The 18544-nt window shown below is 32.4% G+C and overlaps 1 protein-coding gene across 11 annotated transcripts in view; it reads left to right on the forward strand.

Moving 5' to 3' along the window:
* Diaph2 (diaphanous related formin 2) overlaps window positions 1-18544 on the forward strand; it is an 867887-nt gene that overhangs the window by 262815 nt on the left and 586528 nt on the right. For all 11 annotated transcript variants that reach the window (XM_046427818.2, XM_046427819.2, XM_046427820.2 and 8 more), the window contains 4 exons: window positions 111-175; window positions 3148-3252; window positions 10080-10388; window positions 12359-12473. In XM_046427818.2, the coding sequence (XP_046283774.1) occupies window positions 111-175; window positions 3148-3252; window positions 10080-10388; window positions 12359-12473 (594 nt within the window). The remainder of the gene's footprint in view (window positions 1-110; window positions 176-3147; window positions 3253-10079; window positions 10389-12358; window positions 12474-18544) is intronic.

Below are 18544 nucleotides of genomic sequence, written 5' to 3' on the forward strand. Positions count from 1 at the left end.
AAAAATATTAAAATGAAATGATAGTGTGCATAGAATTATAGGCTGGCAGCTACCTTTGGGCTAGAGATCTCATGTTATAATTTCTAATTATTTCTGATAAATCTTACTAGATTCTTGTGTGAACAAGGCAAAAGTTGAAGAAAGTGAACAAAAAGCAATGGAATTTTCAAAGAAGGTAAGGCTTATAAAATATTAGCCTAATTGTCAAATTAATCAGCATTTTGTCTACTTTGTTTCTTTATATGAAATCTGATAACTTTTGTTTCAGTTTTATAGTACTTTATATCTCAGGATTCAAATGAAACAACAGAATATTGATTTATTTCCTGATAGGGTAAGGTCATTACTCTTCCCTTCTCATCACCTTGAAAACACTATCCATATTATACTAAAGTGATAAGAAAAATTCAGCTGATGAAAGCACATATTTAGAAACATTCAACCAAAATAAAATGTCTCATTGCTTTCCTGTATCTCTTACTTAAAATAGGTATCATTTTGGCTAACTAGGAGATATTTTACTGGTCTTTAAAGCTACTGTCTTTAAGTCAGTGTTGTTGATAGCAATAGAAAGTTGTAGTATTCTCTTTCTCTGTCTCTTCTTAGACTTAGCTTCTTTAATTTTGTAATTGCCACTTGTTAAAGGATGCTGCTACTTCATGGAGTCTTGCTGGAATCTCACAGTGCCCTTTCTTTCTGTGCTAATGCCTTATGTAAATGTCTTTGAATATTGCCAAAATTATGAACATCTTAATTTTATTTAGACCTAAGATTACCTTTTCATTGTTTCCTATAAGCATAGTTACCATTTAATTAATTTCTACCAAGTTTCTTCCTTCCTTTCTGCTTTCTTTCCCTCCTTCTTTTTGTTCTAGATCCTTTTAAGAGTTGGTGTAGTGTTTCTTTCTTGTTGGGTGCAGGGAAGACCAAAGCACAAGTCTAAAAGCTCTCCAGTTTTCTGCCTTCTGACAGCAAGATAAAGTGCTTACATATTGCTGTCTCTCCAAAGTTATGACTTACCTTGAAGATTAGATAATCACTTTTGCTATCACTCTAGAAATTATAGAGTTACTTCAGGGCATCTGAAGAAATGTCTTTGCTCTTTCAGTTACTAGAATAGATTTTTAAGAGCTTGAGCATAAAATGTTTGTGTGAAGCTGTCATTTTTATTGGCGAATGAAAATGTGTGCTTTTTGATTAATAGACCTTTATATTTCTGATGTTCTTGTTTTAAGTAGCACACTTTAAATTCCTTTTGAAAATCTTAGAATCTCCTTAGTTTTTGGCTGGTATTGTGATTAGACATCATGAGAAAAGTAAATTTTGATTATCTTTCTAGTGAAGCTTTCTATATGCACATAATATGGGGAAAGGGGTCCTGAAATTATGGAAATTTTAGTGTTTGATGCTTTAGTCTCATTGCCAACATTTAGAATAGGAAGGTGTGGAGATAACCCATTGGTTATCTACATGCATTCTTTTGTTCTGGTTCATCTTGAGAGACAATATAAAGCAGGTTTTTAAAAAAGTGTTTGAATGAGAGGCACTAATTGTAAGATCTGATTAACAGCTTTTCCACTAATTAGCTTTGACTTGAAACCACTTACTCTCTTTGGGTCTTAGTCTCTTCATCATTAAAAGGAGAGGATAAGATTAGTTGACTTGTAAGAAGACCTCTTTCAGCTCACATATTTCAGTCTTCTGCGATTCCTTTAAAAATAAAAGTAGAGACATTGTGTGCCTCTTTTCAGATGTATTTATAAACAATTCAGAGGAAGAAGATGTGTACAGTGTGTTTGTGTAGATACATGTTTGGACCAGCTTCTATGGAGCACATAGGAGATGAGAGTATAGCTTCAGAGAAATCTTAACATGTATGATAGTGATGTCAAGCAAGCTCACATTCAAGAATCTCCATCTTCTTGGTGAACTGGGAAACAAGGTCATTGAAGGATCCTTCACCCTAGGTACCTGGAGTGCTTTTGAAATGTAAAGATAATAGAGATTTGGACCAGATTCTATGGGGCATTTTTCAGGCACTCAACTAGAGGTGGATAAAAGTATTACCAAATAATATTTCAGGTTTGATGTAAATATTATTATTATCCAGTCTGTCCAGCATTCTTTCTTTAGACTTAAGATCACAATGGCATTCTAGAATATCCAAAGATCAAATCTGCTATGAGGATGAATATTTATTACAGTGAACATACTTTTGTATTGTTCCACAAACTATAAAGACAGCTTTGGGCAGTAAAAGATATTATTTATAGAAACAGAAATAACATTGTTGGAATAATGTGTAGATCTATATAATGACTTCATGTGACATTGGCAATAAAAGGCAAATAAAATATTCTGTAGCCGGATGAAGGCAGTATGCACTATAAATTGTAGGCTGTTGTGGGCCGGCTTAAGAGTTCTGACTGAGGCACAGACTTGGGCAGGATGCAGCAAATTAATATTCACTATGTAGACAGTTTCTTTGGCTTAGTCTGTGTATCTTAACTTCTCATGTTTCCCTCTTGTAACATCTCATACAAGTATTTTGGTTAACCATTTGACCGAGAATGGTATATAACATATCATTCTACTATAAGATTTTGTATAGTACCACTTTTTGGATACTAGAAAATTAAGATTTGAGAGAAACATTCCAGATTGTATTCATGTACATTCATTTGTGGATTCTAAAAGTGCAATACATTTTCAAGATTAAATATATTTAAGGAGTTGAAATTCTTTGCTGGCATACTTTTAGATTCCATTTTCAAATTCACTAAACTTAATACTATGGGATGAAACAGTAATTATAAAATCAACATTTTAATAATAAAGCAAGAAATGTGTCCATTATACAGGAAGAGAGAATTCTCAGTTCAACCTTTTCTTTTGTATTTGTTTTTCAAAAGTGAAAATGGGTTTCCTTACCCCTCATGGGGAATATATTTCTTCTTTACTCTCCAAAGTTAGAGCCTCATCCTAACATGGATACTTAATTATCATGAAAATAAACAAGAGCTTTGATTTTCTAAGTGACCTAGAAATTCATATAGGAAAGAACACTCTAGTTATTTACTATATAATGTTTAAAGCTTTCTGAAAAATATATTATTAACTCTACATTTATGGTGGTGATCATTGCAGTTTGATGAAGAATTCACAGCTCGACAGGAAGCTCAAGCTGAGCTTCAAAAACGAGAAGAAAAAATTAAAGAACTTGAAACAGAAATCCAGCTACTTCGAATCCAGGTAATGAACAAGATATAGACTTTGTGTCATGTCACAGTGAGTTTCATGGTAGAAAATTATCTTGTAAGAAAGAAGGAAAACATGTAACTGGAAGTGGACTTTTTTTTTTTTTTGGCAGTTTCACATTTTAGTTGAAATAAACATACAGATTTTATTTTTGTGAACAATAAATCATTTTAGTATTTGGAAAAAATAAGGTATCAGATGCTGCAAGTGCCCTGCATATTTTAAACAAAATGTTATATGAGCAAAACTGTTTTTGAGATGAAATTTTCATGACTGAAAAATTACATGGTATTTTCTTTCCAAAAAAGTATGAAAATGCTCATTAATTTTAATTATCCCCAAAGATTCTTACAGTCTCTTTAATTCCAGATTATCATCATTTCAACCTGTACACTCAGAAAAACGAGAAATTATATCCCATCTGATTCAAATATAAAAAAACAAACAAACCTGTACACTTTACATTTCCACCTACATTCCTTAGGATGAAAACTTCCCATATGCACTTAAAGTCTTAATTAGGGTCTCTAAAGTTTTAGAATTGATTAAGTACTCTCTTTAACACACTTTATGTCTCAAATGAATATTAAGAAATTGAAGAACATGCCTTTAGTTAGTGAATGTTTGGTCAGTGTTGGTTGATTAACTGGACAAGGTCTGGTTTTATCCTTCTACTAAAAATATTTAAGTGAGTAGTAACCTGCAAAGTACCCAATGTGGTAACCTTTTTCTATCCATAATCTACATCACATATCCTTAATATTTGATCATTTCTTTTCACAGAATCATCTCTCTTCCCTCTGTACCATCTGACTTCCCTTTTGAAATGTCTGAGGACTGTTTTTCTTTAGTTTTTCATTCTCCAAATGGAGATATTCCTCAGTGTTCTGTCTTCTGTTATTTTTCTCTGTATATTCTTGTTCAAAATTCCATTCAACATCGTATATTCAAATATCACCTTTTATTAGGTGTCAGATCTTTTTTTGTTGTTATCATGCTTTAGGATTATGTTTTTTTTTAATGTTTATTTATTGTTTTAGTTATCGGCAGACACAACATCTTTGTTGGTATGTGGTGCTGAGGATCGAACCCGGGCCGCACGCATGCCAGACGAGCGCACTACCGCTTGAGCCACATCCCTAGCCCCAGGATTATGTTTTGATGCTGTTATTTTTTCTTTTGTAATTGGTGCATTATAGTTATATAGAATCATGGAATTCATTGATACACATTTGTGCACATAATATAATGGTATAAGTTGATCAGTTTTATTCCTAGTACCTCCCCTTTTCCTCTCCCCCTCCCTCCTCCTGGTCTCCTTTTGTCTGTTCTCATTACCTCCCTTCATGAAATCCCTCTCCTAACTTTATTTTCCTTCTTCCTCTCTTACTTCCATATATGATAGAAAATATACAACTCTTGACTTTCTGAGTTTGGTTTATTTTGTTATACATAATGCCCACAAGTTCTATTCATTTTTTTGAAAATAACATAATTTCATTTTTTATGACTTAATACAACTTGATTATGCATAGATACCACATTTTCTTTATCCATTTCTCCATTGATGGATATCTAGAATAGTTCCGTAATTTGGCTGTGGTGAATTGTACTGCTATAAACACTTATATGCATATAACACTATAGTATGCTGACTTTAATTCTTTTTTTAAAACATTTATTTTTTTAGAAGTATTTGGACACAATACCTTTATTTATTTTTTTTTAATTTTTATGTGGTGCTGAGGATCCATCCCAGGGCCTCACTCATGCTAGACAAGTGTTCTACTGCTGAGCCTCAATCCCAGCCCCCTGACTTTAATTCTTTAGGGTAAAAACAAAAGGGTGCTATAGCTGGGTCCTTTGGTGATTCCATTTCTAGTCTTTTGAGGAATCTCCTTACTGATTTCTATAGTAGTTTTATTAGTTTACAATCTTACCAACAGTGTGAAAGTGTTCCTTTTCCCCCATATCCTCTCTAGTATTTATTATTGTATGTATTCTTGATGGCCTCCATTCTAAATGGAGGGAGATGAAATGTCATTGTAGTTTTGATTTGCATTTCCCCGATTGCTAACTATGTTAAACCTTTTTAAAAATATATTGTTGGCCATTGTGTTTCCTCTTTTTTAGAAGTATCCATTTAATTCAGTTTCCTACTTATTGATTTTTTTTTGGTGTTATACTTTTTGAGTCAGGATATAAACCTTTTGTTGGAAGAGTAGCTAGCAAAGATTTTTCTCCCATTATGCTCTCTCATTATACCCTTAGTTGTCTCCTTTATTTCACAGAAGCTTTTTAATTTGATGCCATCCCATTTATTAATTCATTATGTTTTTTTCATGACCTTTATGAGTCTTTTTGAGGAACTTATTTGTGCTTATATGTTGGAGTATTGACCCTATATTTTCTTCTGTCAGGAAAACAGCTGTTTTTGGATCAAGTATATCTGAGCTGTAATTCATACAACTCTAATCACAAGTGATTTTTCTTTGGCCATGTTTTATAAATTCTCTAGCCTCAGTATTTTCTTCTTGGACAGGTTCATTCCCAGCAGTGTAAATCTAAGTCAGCATAACAGACCAAAGAACTGGAGTGAGAGAATACAGAACTTTGTGGGATATTTCCATCTACCAGGTAGTTCATTACAGTCAGGTTACTAAGACCAAAATGTTCCCAATTTCATTTAAATCTACATAGGAAATAGTTATGTAACAAAGACTTGGTTTTGCCAATGTGAATGTTAGCACTGGTACTGAAGTTCAAACACAAGGGTTCTCTGTTGGAGTTAAACATCTCCTTTAGCTTCAGATTTGGACCCTGACGTGGAATATTTCACTAGATCCTTCTTTCCTCTGCTGTTTCAAGAGGCAAAGCAAAGCTCTTGAAGCAATCATGAGCTAACTTATGCCTTAGGAGCCACTTTCTTCCAGACCAGTCAAGCAAGTCACTTGAGTTCTTTTTATATTTCCAGCTCTTGATTAGCAATCTTTATAGGAAGGTCCTGCTGCATATAGAAATCAGACCTAGTATCCATGATTTCTTCTTTTCCTCAAACTAGCTTGGTATCCATTTTATTTGTTTAAATTTTACCACCGTTTTTGAAGATAGTAAAGTGGGAGTTTTTTTTAACTTTGCCTTGTTCCACCTGTAGCAAAGTAACCTACTCACAGTTTTTTGTCAGTTTTTTTTTCTCTTTTCTTTTTTGCACCAAATCCCAGAACTGGTCAGATCCACTCTCAATATATCTTGCCTGGACTATTATAATTGTTTTCTAATTTTTCTCCCTTGTCTATATTTTATTCCTCCTCAAATTTATCCTTTATGTTAGTGGTAAATTAATCTTCCTGAAACACTGCCATGATTATTATCATTCCAGCTTTAGTATGTTCAGTGGTTGCCTGTTATCATCAGGATTAAATAAAATCTCCTTACCGGGAATTTTAAGCCCTTCTGGCATGGGCTCCCTTGTTCCCCTTTGTACTCTAGGCTCTGATTGCTCCCTTAAATATAGTCTCTTTTGTAGCTAAGTTAACTTTCCTTCCTTCATATTTGCAACTTCTTGTCTCCATACTTTTCTTCCTGCTATAATTTCTCAGATTTAGTTAGAGAGATGTTGATTTTTTAATCAGGAAAACATTTCATAGTCCACTAAATTGAGTACACATGAAATTGTCTCTTGGTAATTTACAATATTCATTAATATTAAACCATATAAGAAGTCCTACGCTGGAGAAACTGTATACCTCTTTTATATAATTTTCCTAGACAGGTTTGACTACAGAACTCTTAATGTCAGAACACATATTAACATCTCTTGGAAATATCACTTGCATAGAATTTACTTGAGAAATGCTGGTTTATGTTATACTCTTTCAGAAATCCCATACCTTGTTCATATGTGCATGTGAAACATATACTATAAAGGAGAAACTAAGTAAGGTGTCCTTTGGAAACCTTCAATACCTCTATCATGGAATTTCTCTGAAATTCCATATTACTATCTAAGTCTACTATTGTTTTATTTATTTATATGCCTTCTCTATTTATTCCATATGAGTGTAAGCACCTTTAGGATTTAAGCTCACCTAGCACAGGGCCTTATTACTTAGTAAGTATTTATTTACTGTTAACTATAAAATTTTGTTACACTGCACTTTCTAGTGTTCCCCAAATGGTTTAAAATATAAAATTATTAATTTAGTGTGTTAGGTCACAGTACTATATTGTAGCCTAAATTAATTGATCAATTCCTAATTGCTTATTAGAGGTAAGAAAATACTGATAATATTTGAATTTAAAGGTCTTTTAATTTTTTTAATTGAAATTGGGGGCATTTTACCACTGAGCTACATCCCCAACCCTTTTATTTATTTATTTATTTTTATTTTGAGACAGGGCTCACTATGTTGCATAGGGCCTTGCAAGTTTGCTGAGTCTGGATTTGAACTTGTGATGCTCCTGCCTCAGCCTTCCTAGCTGCTTGGATTATAGGTGCTTGCCAGTGAGCCTTTAATGTAAACACTGGAGATTCTTAATTAAAAATGTAAGATGTATATTTAACTTAAATGAATTGTTGATTTTTTTTTTTTTTTAATGGTGGTGCAGGGGATCAAACCCAGGGTCTTAAACATGATTGGCGATTCAGCCATACTGAGCTATGCCTCCTGCCTAAAATTCTATTTAAAATAATAACATTGTTGTGGTTATACAAGTTTTATAATAAACATATGACACAAAAATTTGATGTTTATACGTGTGTCTTATTTGCTATTTCTTCATTTTTAATTTTGCCATCCAATAAAAAATGGGCAACACATTTTGCATTTCAAAATATTTAAAAGTCTATTTATGCACAAACACTGTAGGAAAAATTACTATGATCCTGAATTTTTAATTTCCCCACAATTTCTTTGATCTCAGTCAAGACTGTGATTGTCACTTTTTTATGATTTTGCTAATTAAAAGTAAAATTAAAAGTGTTTTGCATATTCAAATCATGTGTGATTTTTCCTGACTTCAGGAGAGGATTTGATTCCCTGGGAAGATTCATTGCTAAGTACAGGAACACTTTATTAATATATATTCATATAAATACATAAACATTCATATATATGAATAAAATACTTGATCATTGTGCATTGAATATTATGGAAAACATTTCGCTGATCATACTGACCTATGGCTGTTAATTTTTAATATTTTTATGAATAGGAAAATCATCTAAATTGATTCTTCCAAAAATATGTTTTAAAGTGTGTTGTAAAGATATTTCTAAGTTTAATTAGTACAATTAATAGTCCAAGTAGAAAATGTATATTAATAAAGGTAAGAGGATTTTCTTCACAGATGAAAATAATACTATACCAAGAAATTTCATTAGTTTTAAACCTGTTGTTTGGTTAATCTAATGTCCTTTCTTTATTAAAGCAACGTATGTTCATTGATAGTTTTCTGTAAGAATATTTATAATGAACAGCTCCACTTTTATATTCGTTTTAGAAAGTGAATCATAGTTATCAGTAATGGGTTAAAGAAATAGTCACAGATTCATCATCAAACAAGAAGACAGTATGTAATGCAGTATCTCTTTCATCCATTAACCATTGTCATTAGCAAATACATTTGAGGTTACTTTCCCATAGTAGAAAAAAGTTATTCTTCTTTCATAATCCAGTCTGTGAATGAATTCTCCTCAAGCAGATGACACCCATTCATGAAAATATAGTCTGTTATTACTGGAAAGAAGACCACATTTGCTGTTAGAGGCATCACATTTAAATCCTAATCACCTTTCCAACTATGTAGCTTTTGTTCAATCATTTAACATTTTGCAGTTAGGGTTTCCTCCTCTGTAAGCAGTGAAATAAAAATGCCCTATCTATACTGCAAGGTCATAATAAAAATTAAAAAAAAAAGAAATAATAGCTGTAAACTGTTGATAAGCATATATTAGTATGCAAATTAATGCTCTTTAGTATTAATTATTGGTATTAGAAGACAGCTAAGTTCCTGGTGCTAAGAAAGAGACTCTTGTGTAATGCTAATTGGCCCCCAAGGGATTTGAATCTGTGACCTTGTATTAATTAGCCCCTAGTCAAACCAGCTAGTCTAACATGCCCAAACTATATACAGTACTTCTTCTTTGGATATATTTATGATGAAATATAGTTTTTCATTATTTTTGTAGAGTATTTCAAAAAATCTTGAATGATGCCAGCTTTTGTATCCTTGATGTATTAGCAGTACTAGTTGCTTTCCAGACTTTGTAATGCTTACCAAAGTGTACACAAGTCTTTTATATGTACTATTAAAGTATAAAATCTTAAGGCTTCAAAAAGGCATATGTAGGGGAAGTTTTGTTGTTCAGCGGTAGAGTGCTCGCCTCGCACATGCAAGACCTTGGGTTCGATCCTCAGCACCACATAAAAATAAATAAGTGAAATAAAGGTATTGTGTGCAACTCCAACTAAAAAATAAATATTTACAAAAAGGCATATGTAGTCTTTTTTTTTTCTTTCTTTTGTACCAGGAATTGAACCTGCGGGTGCTTAAATATTGAGTCACATCCATCCACAGCCCTTTTTTAAACATTTTATTTAGAGATAGTGCCGCTCTGTGTTGCTAAGGGCCTTACTAAGTTGCTCAGGTTCGCTTTGAACTTGATATCCTCTTGTCTTAGCCTACCAGGCTCCTGGGATTACAGGCATGTGCCACTATGCCCAGAAAGCATATATAATCTTAAACCACAAATGTCTACTATGTGTATACTTTCTGCTGTATTTTATTCTAAGGTTAAACTCATACCATTTATTTTTTAGGGCCATGGATCCTTGGGTTCATCAGGAACTCCAGGTCCTCCTCCACCACCTCCCTTGCCAGGTGTTGGCCCACCACCACCTCCACCACCTGCACCTCTACCTGGAGCTCCTCCTCCTCCACCTCCATTATCTGGATTTGAGGGTATTCCACCACCACCACCACCACCTTTATTTGGAGGACCTCCTGCACCACCACCCCTCGGAGGAATGTCTTCTCCCACAGGAGTGCCACTTGATCTACCTTATGGAATGAAGCAGAAGAAAATATATAAACCTGAAGTGTCCATGAAGAGAATCAATTGGTCAAAGGTAATTGTTTTAGACAACTTTTCGTCACCATTACCTAAAAATCTGATAAGAATGAGGAGGAGAAGTTTGATGCTCATGGTTTCAGAGGTCTTAGTCCATTGATGGCTGATTCCTTTGCTCTGGGCCCAAGGTAACATTATGGCAAAAGTGTGTGGAGTAGGATAGCAGTAAGGACATGGCAGATATGAAGCAGAGAAAGAACTCTGCTCAGTAGGGACAAAGTATAAATAGCAAAGGAAGACCCATGTGTTGCACTTCATCCCACCACACCCTAACTATCTATAGTTACTACCCAGTTAATCCTTGTCAGTTCATGAATCTACTCATATGGTTACAACTCACATATCTAATTCTTTCTCCTCCAAACAATTTTGCATCACCTCACATGTGAGCTTTTGGGGGCACATCTCATACCTAAAACATAACAGTAATACTGTAACTATAGAGATTTTTGTCTTTGTTTAGCCATGATTGACCATTAATGTGCTGAATTCATTAGTACATGTAAGTGTTGCATAAAGTTTGAGATGACTAATGACTTGTACTGCTTTCCTTTGTGAATTCACCATCTTATGTCCATCTTTCAGATTACTACCTAGATGAGTAGAACCCCCCCCCCCCCACACATAGTTTGAAATTATAAGGAAGGCAAAAGGAAAATTAAAAGTAGTATAGAGAATGCTATATGGAATATATCATCAAATGAAAAATAATTAAGATTTTTACCTCTGTTAACTTGAAGTAACCTTTCTTAAATAAAATCTCTTCTGTTATTGGGTTTTGTTTTTTTTTTAGTTATTTTTACTCAGAAAGTAATTATTTTTTGGTTTTAAACTTTCAGATAATGTGCAGTAGCTGACAATATTCAGTGGTGACATAACTTAAGTATTTTTGATATTGTATATGAAAATATTTTCTTCTGAATGTTATTTTGCTTTGCTATTATTATCAAATAATATGTTTTTTAAAAAATTATTATACAGATTGTCATAGTTCTCATTCATTGGAAATTAATCTTCTAATGAGAATATATTTACCCAGAAACATGTAAAGCTATATCTGAACCTGTGTGTATTAAGTTGTTTTAATTCAATTGATGATTCACTTGTTTTTAAAGATTAAGCTCAAAAGAGTATATTAATTATAAATGGTTTTAGTGTACAGTTATTTGTAATTAGTCACAGTCCACCAAAATATATGATTCAGAATTCGTTAGTTCAGTTTTCTGTGTATGTAAAAGTAATGATAGGTTTGTTAATTTAGTGTACACTGGAATGATACTTAATGTATCACCAAAGCATCAAAATGTACTGAAAATGCATAATTCTAATTTTGGATTTGTTGTAGTAAGATCACAATTCTACGGAACTATACTGCCTGGATTGAAAACCCAGCTGGGCCATTTACTAGCTTCAGCAGCTACTTAAACATTTCGGAGCTCAGTTTCCTTCTCTTTAACATGGAGATAATAATAGGTCCTGCCTTGAAGGACTATTGTGAGGATTAGATTAGTTAATATATGCAAATCACTTAAGACAGTAACTGACACATAGTAGGAAGTATGTGTAAGCTGTTATTATGGTTGTTGCCTTCAACTTAATAAAAGAACATGGAAAATTCAGTGGTTCTGAGTCTTACATTTCCTGTTTTCAAATAATTAGTGTATATAGAATGCATGTGAATTGAAGAAGGATTTACTAAATTATTTTAAGACTCTTTTCAGTAGAAGAATTTTTAAAATGTAATTTTCTATATGGCCTATTGTTGTGTATCTTTTCTGCATGCCAACAGAATTTTCAGAGTTTTGCAATGAATATTTACTCTATGTGTGTTGTTTTGATAGATCCTAAAATTGCTTTAGTGGTAGATGAATAAAAGAATTGCCATTCAACTCTGCTGAAAGTGAAGTCTTTGAAAAATTTAATATGAAATAATAACTTAGAAACTTATCTTTGCTATTTTTGCCTCAGATCGAGCCTAAAGAATTATCTGAGAACTGTTTCTGGTTAAAAGTAAAAGAAGAAAAGTTTGAAAATCCAGATCTCTTTGCAAAATTGGCACTGAATTTTGCTACCCATATAAAAGGTACATCTTTTAAAATATATAAATTTCTGATTCTGATGTATTGCAATTTAGTACCATGCCAAAGATTTTTAGAAATGTGTATATGTGAAATTTTTCCATACTGGATAGTGTCAAACAAATACATTAACAAATTAGCTATATATTATCCAGTAATGAAAAAAAGAAAAAAAACCTCTTTTTCCTTTGAATTTTATTTTGTATAAATGTTATTGTTCATCTGAAAATATAGGTTTTATCTTTTTGTGTTTAATATGTGTACTATCCCACATATTAAATTACAAAATTGTTAGTTTTCCTGAGGAACAGAGGAGACAAATTTGTTGATTCACCATGTAACGGAATGAATGAAAATAATAAAATAAAAAGTTTAACAGAATACTAATGTCTCAGAAGTTTTCACAAAATTGGGATAAGATGTTGCCTTGGGGCTTACGTAGTCTTTTTCTTTTCCATTTATATCACTAACCAAGTTGGTTTCTTAGGAAATATCATAGTTTTTGTTATGGGTAGGTTTTCTGGATTAATATAAAAATCTGATGCCCAATAAGTATGTTTACTTATTTGATAATAGAGTACATTATTTATGATTAGATCCTTAACCTCTTGTGTATTTCATACATATTTTTGATATTACTTTGTTAACTTCTCAATCTCATGATTAATTATTGTGGTTCATGATTTCAGGTAATTGTCATTTCTGTTTCATAGTTACTGCAGAATTGATAATTAAGAATAGAATTTTTCTGTCTGAAGGAGTCTTAACAGCTAAGAAATGGAAATATTCTGTACTCTTTTGCCCTTAGAATTAGCATTTTTGCCATCATTTGTCTGATTTGTCACACATGCCCTACAGTGTGAATTCTGGAAAATTTAGAGAGAGAAAGAGATGAAAATTATTTCTTTTTAGTTCTTTTAGCACATCTTGCACACTGGGAGTGCCCATGTTCTATTTATTGTTTCTTATAGATTGAATTTTATACATACTTGCATCTGCACATGCTTGCGCACACAGAGAAATCTGGGGTGGTTAGAGTATTCTGAAAATTTTTTACCTTAAAAAAATGTTTTGCCAGTAGTATGTTTTTTCCTTATTTATCATAATAGACTTCACATTTAAAAGGTTCTTCAGTGACTTCAGAAATAACTATTTATTATAGTCACTTCTTTAAATTGAAAAATTTCTTATAGCTAATTACTACACAATTCTTATGATAGTTATTAAAATAATATTTGTGGTTAAAAAAGAAAGAACTTTCCCTTTAATCAGATTTTTACCTTTCTTCCACAGAGAAAACCATTACTACTGAATTCCCACATTGTCTCCTAGAAATAATCTGTGCCTCTAGAAGCATATGATATTTATTATTTATTTTTTTTGATTCATGCTGTTTTCACTAAATGTACTTGTGGCTTATTTCATGTGAACTTGCATTTATTTACTGTGCTCTCTTTGCATACTGCATTGCTTTCTGTGGTATGGAACTATCTTAATTCATTTCAGCAGTCCCCTATTGATGGTTATTTAGACTGGTTCTAGTATTTTACTTTTTCAAAAAAGTGGTGTGGCAACTCAGTTTGCACATGTACTTTTGTGTACATACATGAGAATCTCTAAGATAAATTCTAGAAGTGGAATTTCCTGAAAAAAATGTTTTCTACATTTAAAATTTTTATATTATGAATTTTCCTGCCATGAAGTTTGTGTCTATTTATGCGATCATCAAGAATGTATTTGAATACAGGTTGAACATTCCTAATCTGATAAACTCTGAAAATTTTTGATTGCCAATATAATGTCACATGTAGAAAATTCAATGCCTGACCTCTGTGACAGTTTGCAGTCAAGACACAGGCACACTATAATTATTGAATAAAATTATCTCAGGCCACATGTATAAGGTATACGTGAGCCAAAAATGAATTTCTTGTTTAGACTTGGGTCTCCTCCTCAAGATATCTCATTATGTATATGTATTTCCTAATTTGAAAATAGAATCTGAAATCCAAAACACCTCTGGTCCCAAGCATTTTAGAAAAGGGATCTTATGCACATCTCCTTCTCTATAGCCATTGTCTATCTCAGAGGTGAAAATAGTAAGTCATGGATGTTATAATTTTTATTTTTTAAGTCAGAAGTGAGGTTGAACAGTTTTTATCCTGTTTATAGGCAATTTTTTACTTCTTTTTCTTTGAACTCCCTCCTCCATTTCTTTGTACATTTTCTATTGACCAGTTGCTGTTTTGCTTATTGATTTATTTGTATTGAGCATTATAAGAAACATAGGTTTCATAAAATTTTATTTAGCCTGGACCACACAACCAATTAAACACAGACTATTTTACTGATGAATAAACTCAAGTAAGAGACAGAGAAGTTAGTGTAAAAGTCAGTGTAGTAGAGAGTTTCCAAATGTAATGTGTTAAGAGTAGAAAAAGCCAGAGTATATAGAATCATATCTTCTCCCTTTCTGGCTTTGATACTTGTAATCTCAGTTACTAAATTTTATGATTCATAAAATAAATACACTGATGTTTACCTAGTAGTATTGTTAGAATTAAATAAAATTATATATTTAAAGTACCTAGCATAATGATTGCCATCAAGCATGCACTTAATAAAAATTAATTGGCTTCTCCCTCTCATTTACTTGATACTGTTTATACGTGTGTGTGTGTGTGTGTGTTATTATTGTTGTTTTGGCTATTGTCACTTAATACAACTGTTAATTCAACAGGAGATTGTCTTCCTCTTCTGTGTAGCATGTGCTAGAGCTAATCAGTTACAACAGAAGCAGTCTTTACGGCTGCTACCAAAACCTGATGAAACCAAAGTAAATCCAACACAAAAATCATATAAACGCTCTCAATTACTCACTGCTGTGAATGTTGCATTTTCATTCGTCTTAATTTAATTCTCTAAATTTTTTATGTTAACACTACTCCTAGTTTCCTTACTTTGAATATTTAAGTACAAATCAGGATGGGGCATCATCCCTTTCACCAAGAGTTATTTCTGAAGGGACATTTAAGGGATGAATTAACCATCATAGAATATTCTAGATATGCACAGCATAGCCAAAATAAATTTTAATGATAGAAAACTGCCATTTTTTTTGTAACACTCAATAACTATTGATTGGTCTTCCAGTAATATCTGAAGTCCCTTGTCACTTGCAGTGCCTGGATTCATAATTTGGTCAATGGGTGGCAGGCTCAGTAAGAAATCAGCAGGAGGTTCTGGCTCCAGCAAACTTAAATAGCACTGCCTTGGCTTCCCTAGCTCTAGGGCACCACTTTATTCCCCATTATGCTTCTCATTGCAGTTCATTCAGCTGTATTCTGGAATGAGCAACACAACCCTTGTTTCTAAGACCTATTTCTAAAGCTCTTAGACTCAGTGTTCCAAAACCTTTGAGAACATTCCTCTCTTGCAAGGGCATTGGAGAGTTCACATCTCTCTTCTTGCTAAATGCACTGTAAAGCATCACTAGTCTGTTTGCAAGAAAAAGTTAAAAATTTTATAGTATCTTACAATTGTTAAATAGAAGTTTTAAAATACACTAGTTCTGATATGTCTAATATTCAAATATTTAAATATTTAATATATGAAAGAACCATAAATTTTACTATTTGAATTATTTTTTAGAGTTTTAGAGAAAATTACTTTTAATATTCTGTTAAAGATAGATTGTTTCTGTTTTAGCAAAGAATGACTCTTTTATTTCATTTTAGTTTGTAGAGTACCTAATATGTGCAAATTACTAAGCAAAATAGGAAGGAAAAATAAATAAAATCTTCATTTACTAGGGTACCCATAGTCTACTGAGGGAGGTGGGAAGATGTACACTTCATTTAGTCAAATCATAATTTTTTAAAACTATAGGACCACAATAGAAATGGTTAATTTTGAGTAGGGACAATAGAGAACCCAGAGGTGGTATTCCTTGAGTTGGGCCTTAACAATTAAGTAGAAGTTCAACAGAGAAAGTAGAAGAAAAAGGCATTTTAGCTAGAGAATATCATGAACAAAGTCTTAAATTAAAAACTAAAGATGAATTAAATTTAGCAGAAATTATTTGAGCAAAGAATGATGTATTATACATCACTAAGAACCGGAAGAGGTTCAGAAAGCTCTACCTAGCATTGTGAGCAGTGATCTTTTATAGACCCAGCACTGAAACAAAGTAGAGAAATCAACTAATTGTCTATAGTTTTGCATTTGGCTTATTCAGGCATGGTCTTATCACTTGACTACCTGTGACTAGGTGAAACTTGGCTGTTTGTGATGGGTTGAAACTCACCTGTGTATTATAAAAAAATAAACTTCCAAATTAGGTTTTGGTTTCTTAAGTAGGAACTCCATGTTCAGAGACAACTCAGGCTTATGGTCTATCATTAATTTAACAGCATGGAAAAGAGAAGCACGTATTTTGTTGAAAGCTCTGGAGGGAGCTGGTTGAATTGGGGCTGTGGAGTGAAGGCTCTTGGGAGTAAAAGTAGTAAGGAGAAATTCACACTGAAGAATTTTGGTTTTATTTTTTAAGCATTAGAGGTACAATAATTTGATCATTTCCCCTAGACTAGACCTTTTTGGTGGATAGATAGGTGATGGAATTGACAGATAGGTAATGGACTGATGATTGTGAATAAATATTAGTAGGATAGATGAGATATGATATCCTGACTAGTGTGGATGTTTAATATTAATCTCTAAGATCTCTTCTAGTTTTAGAATCTCATATTTTTATGCTTATGACATTTAGGTTCTGCCTATAAAACCATCATGATGCCTTAAGACAAAATGCATATTGAAATCTGGATTAATGAAATATACATGTCTTTTCTATTTTTAGTGAAGTAATGGAAAGAAAAAAGAGAGTAAGGTGGGGGAAAGGAAGAGGGAGAAGGAGGGGAGACAGCTGGAGAAGACTCTATTAGTGATTAAGAATATGATTGTATGTGAAACTGTTGTAATGTGTATGTGTGCATGTTTTCTAGTTTATTAGTCAATTTGATAATATTTGGAGACATATAGTCATCAAGGCTATAATGATAGTGTCATTTTCCTTTAAAAATCTGTAGTAATTATAGATAATGATGATATTATATAAGAATTAAAGTAATGATGTTTTACATTAACTAAATTCAAAATAATAATAAAATATGTAGCTTATAACTTCTAATTCTAATTAGAATTTCTAGGGTTCTCTAGAGGCTTCAGGAAAAACAAAGATAGTGTGTATGTGTAAGTTGTAAGCAATTTTTTGGTTTTAATGTTGCTTGGAGGAAATATAAGAAATAAATATAAGAGGTTAATAAAATTTAGCTTCTTCAATAATATATTTCTACAGTGCAATTTAGCTTTAATAATAACAGGAATTGAGGTGTTATAAATATTTCAAATCCATATAAATGTCATTTTGCAATGCTTGAAATATTGGGCATAGCTTCAAGATTATGGTGGAGGTGCATTTGAAAATGCATGTATATAAAAGGACTTTTTCTCTAGGATCATATTTTAAATTGTGTTTCTCAATCTTAGAATCAACTGGCAGCTTTTAAAGATACACACCATTCTATCCTTGTTTGATTACTCAATACAGTCAAAAATTTAGTGAAATAATCAATACACAAAAGAATGCTAAAATCTAATGAATCAATTTTAATGATAAATAAATTCTTAGAATTGACTTGAAAATAATAAGATTTCGGTCTCACAATGTACATTCCTTATAAGATAGTGCTAAACTGTCCAGAGAGAGCCTATGTCCTATCAAATAATTTGTCATCTTAATGACATAATTTATGCATGCTTCTGTAATATAAGCTTTCTACATAAGGGAACAAACAGAAAAGGCTTAATTTTTTCAGATAGCAAACTAAAAACCACACCTACCTGTATTACTTTGGGCTGCTATAACAAAATAATGTAAACTCAGTACCTGATTATTATGGATTAGACATGAGGTGTCCCCCAAAAACTCATGTGTGAGACAATGCAAGAAATTTAGAGGTGAAAGATTGGGTTATGAGAGCCTTAAACTAATCAGAGCATTAACCACTTGAATGGA

The sequence above is a fragment of the Marmota monax genome, unplaced genomic scaffold (assembly GCF_021218885.2).
Source record: "Marmota monax isolate L192 unplaced genomic scaffold, Marmota_monax_Labrador192_F-V1.1 WCK01_AAM20220418_F8-fsc00067, whole genome shotgun sequence".
In the NCBI taxonomy this organism is placed as follows: Eukaryota; Metazoa; Chordata; class Mammalia; order Rodentia; family Sciuridae; genus Marmota; species Marmota monax.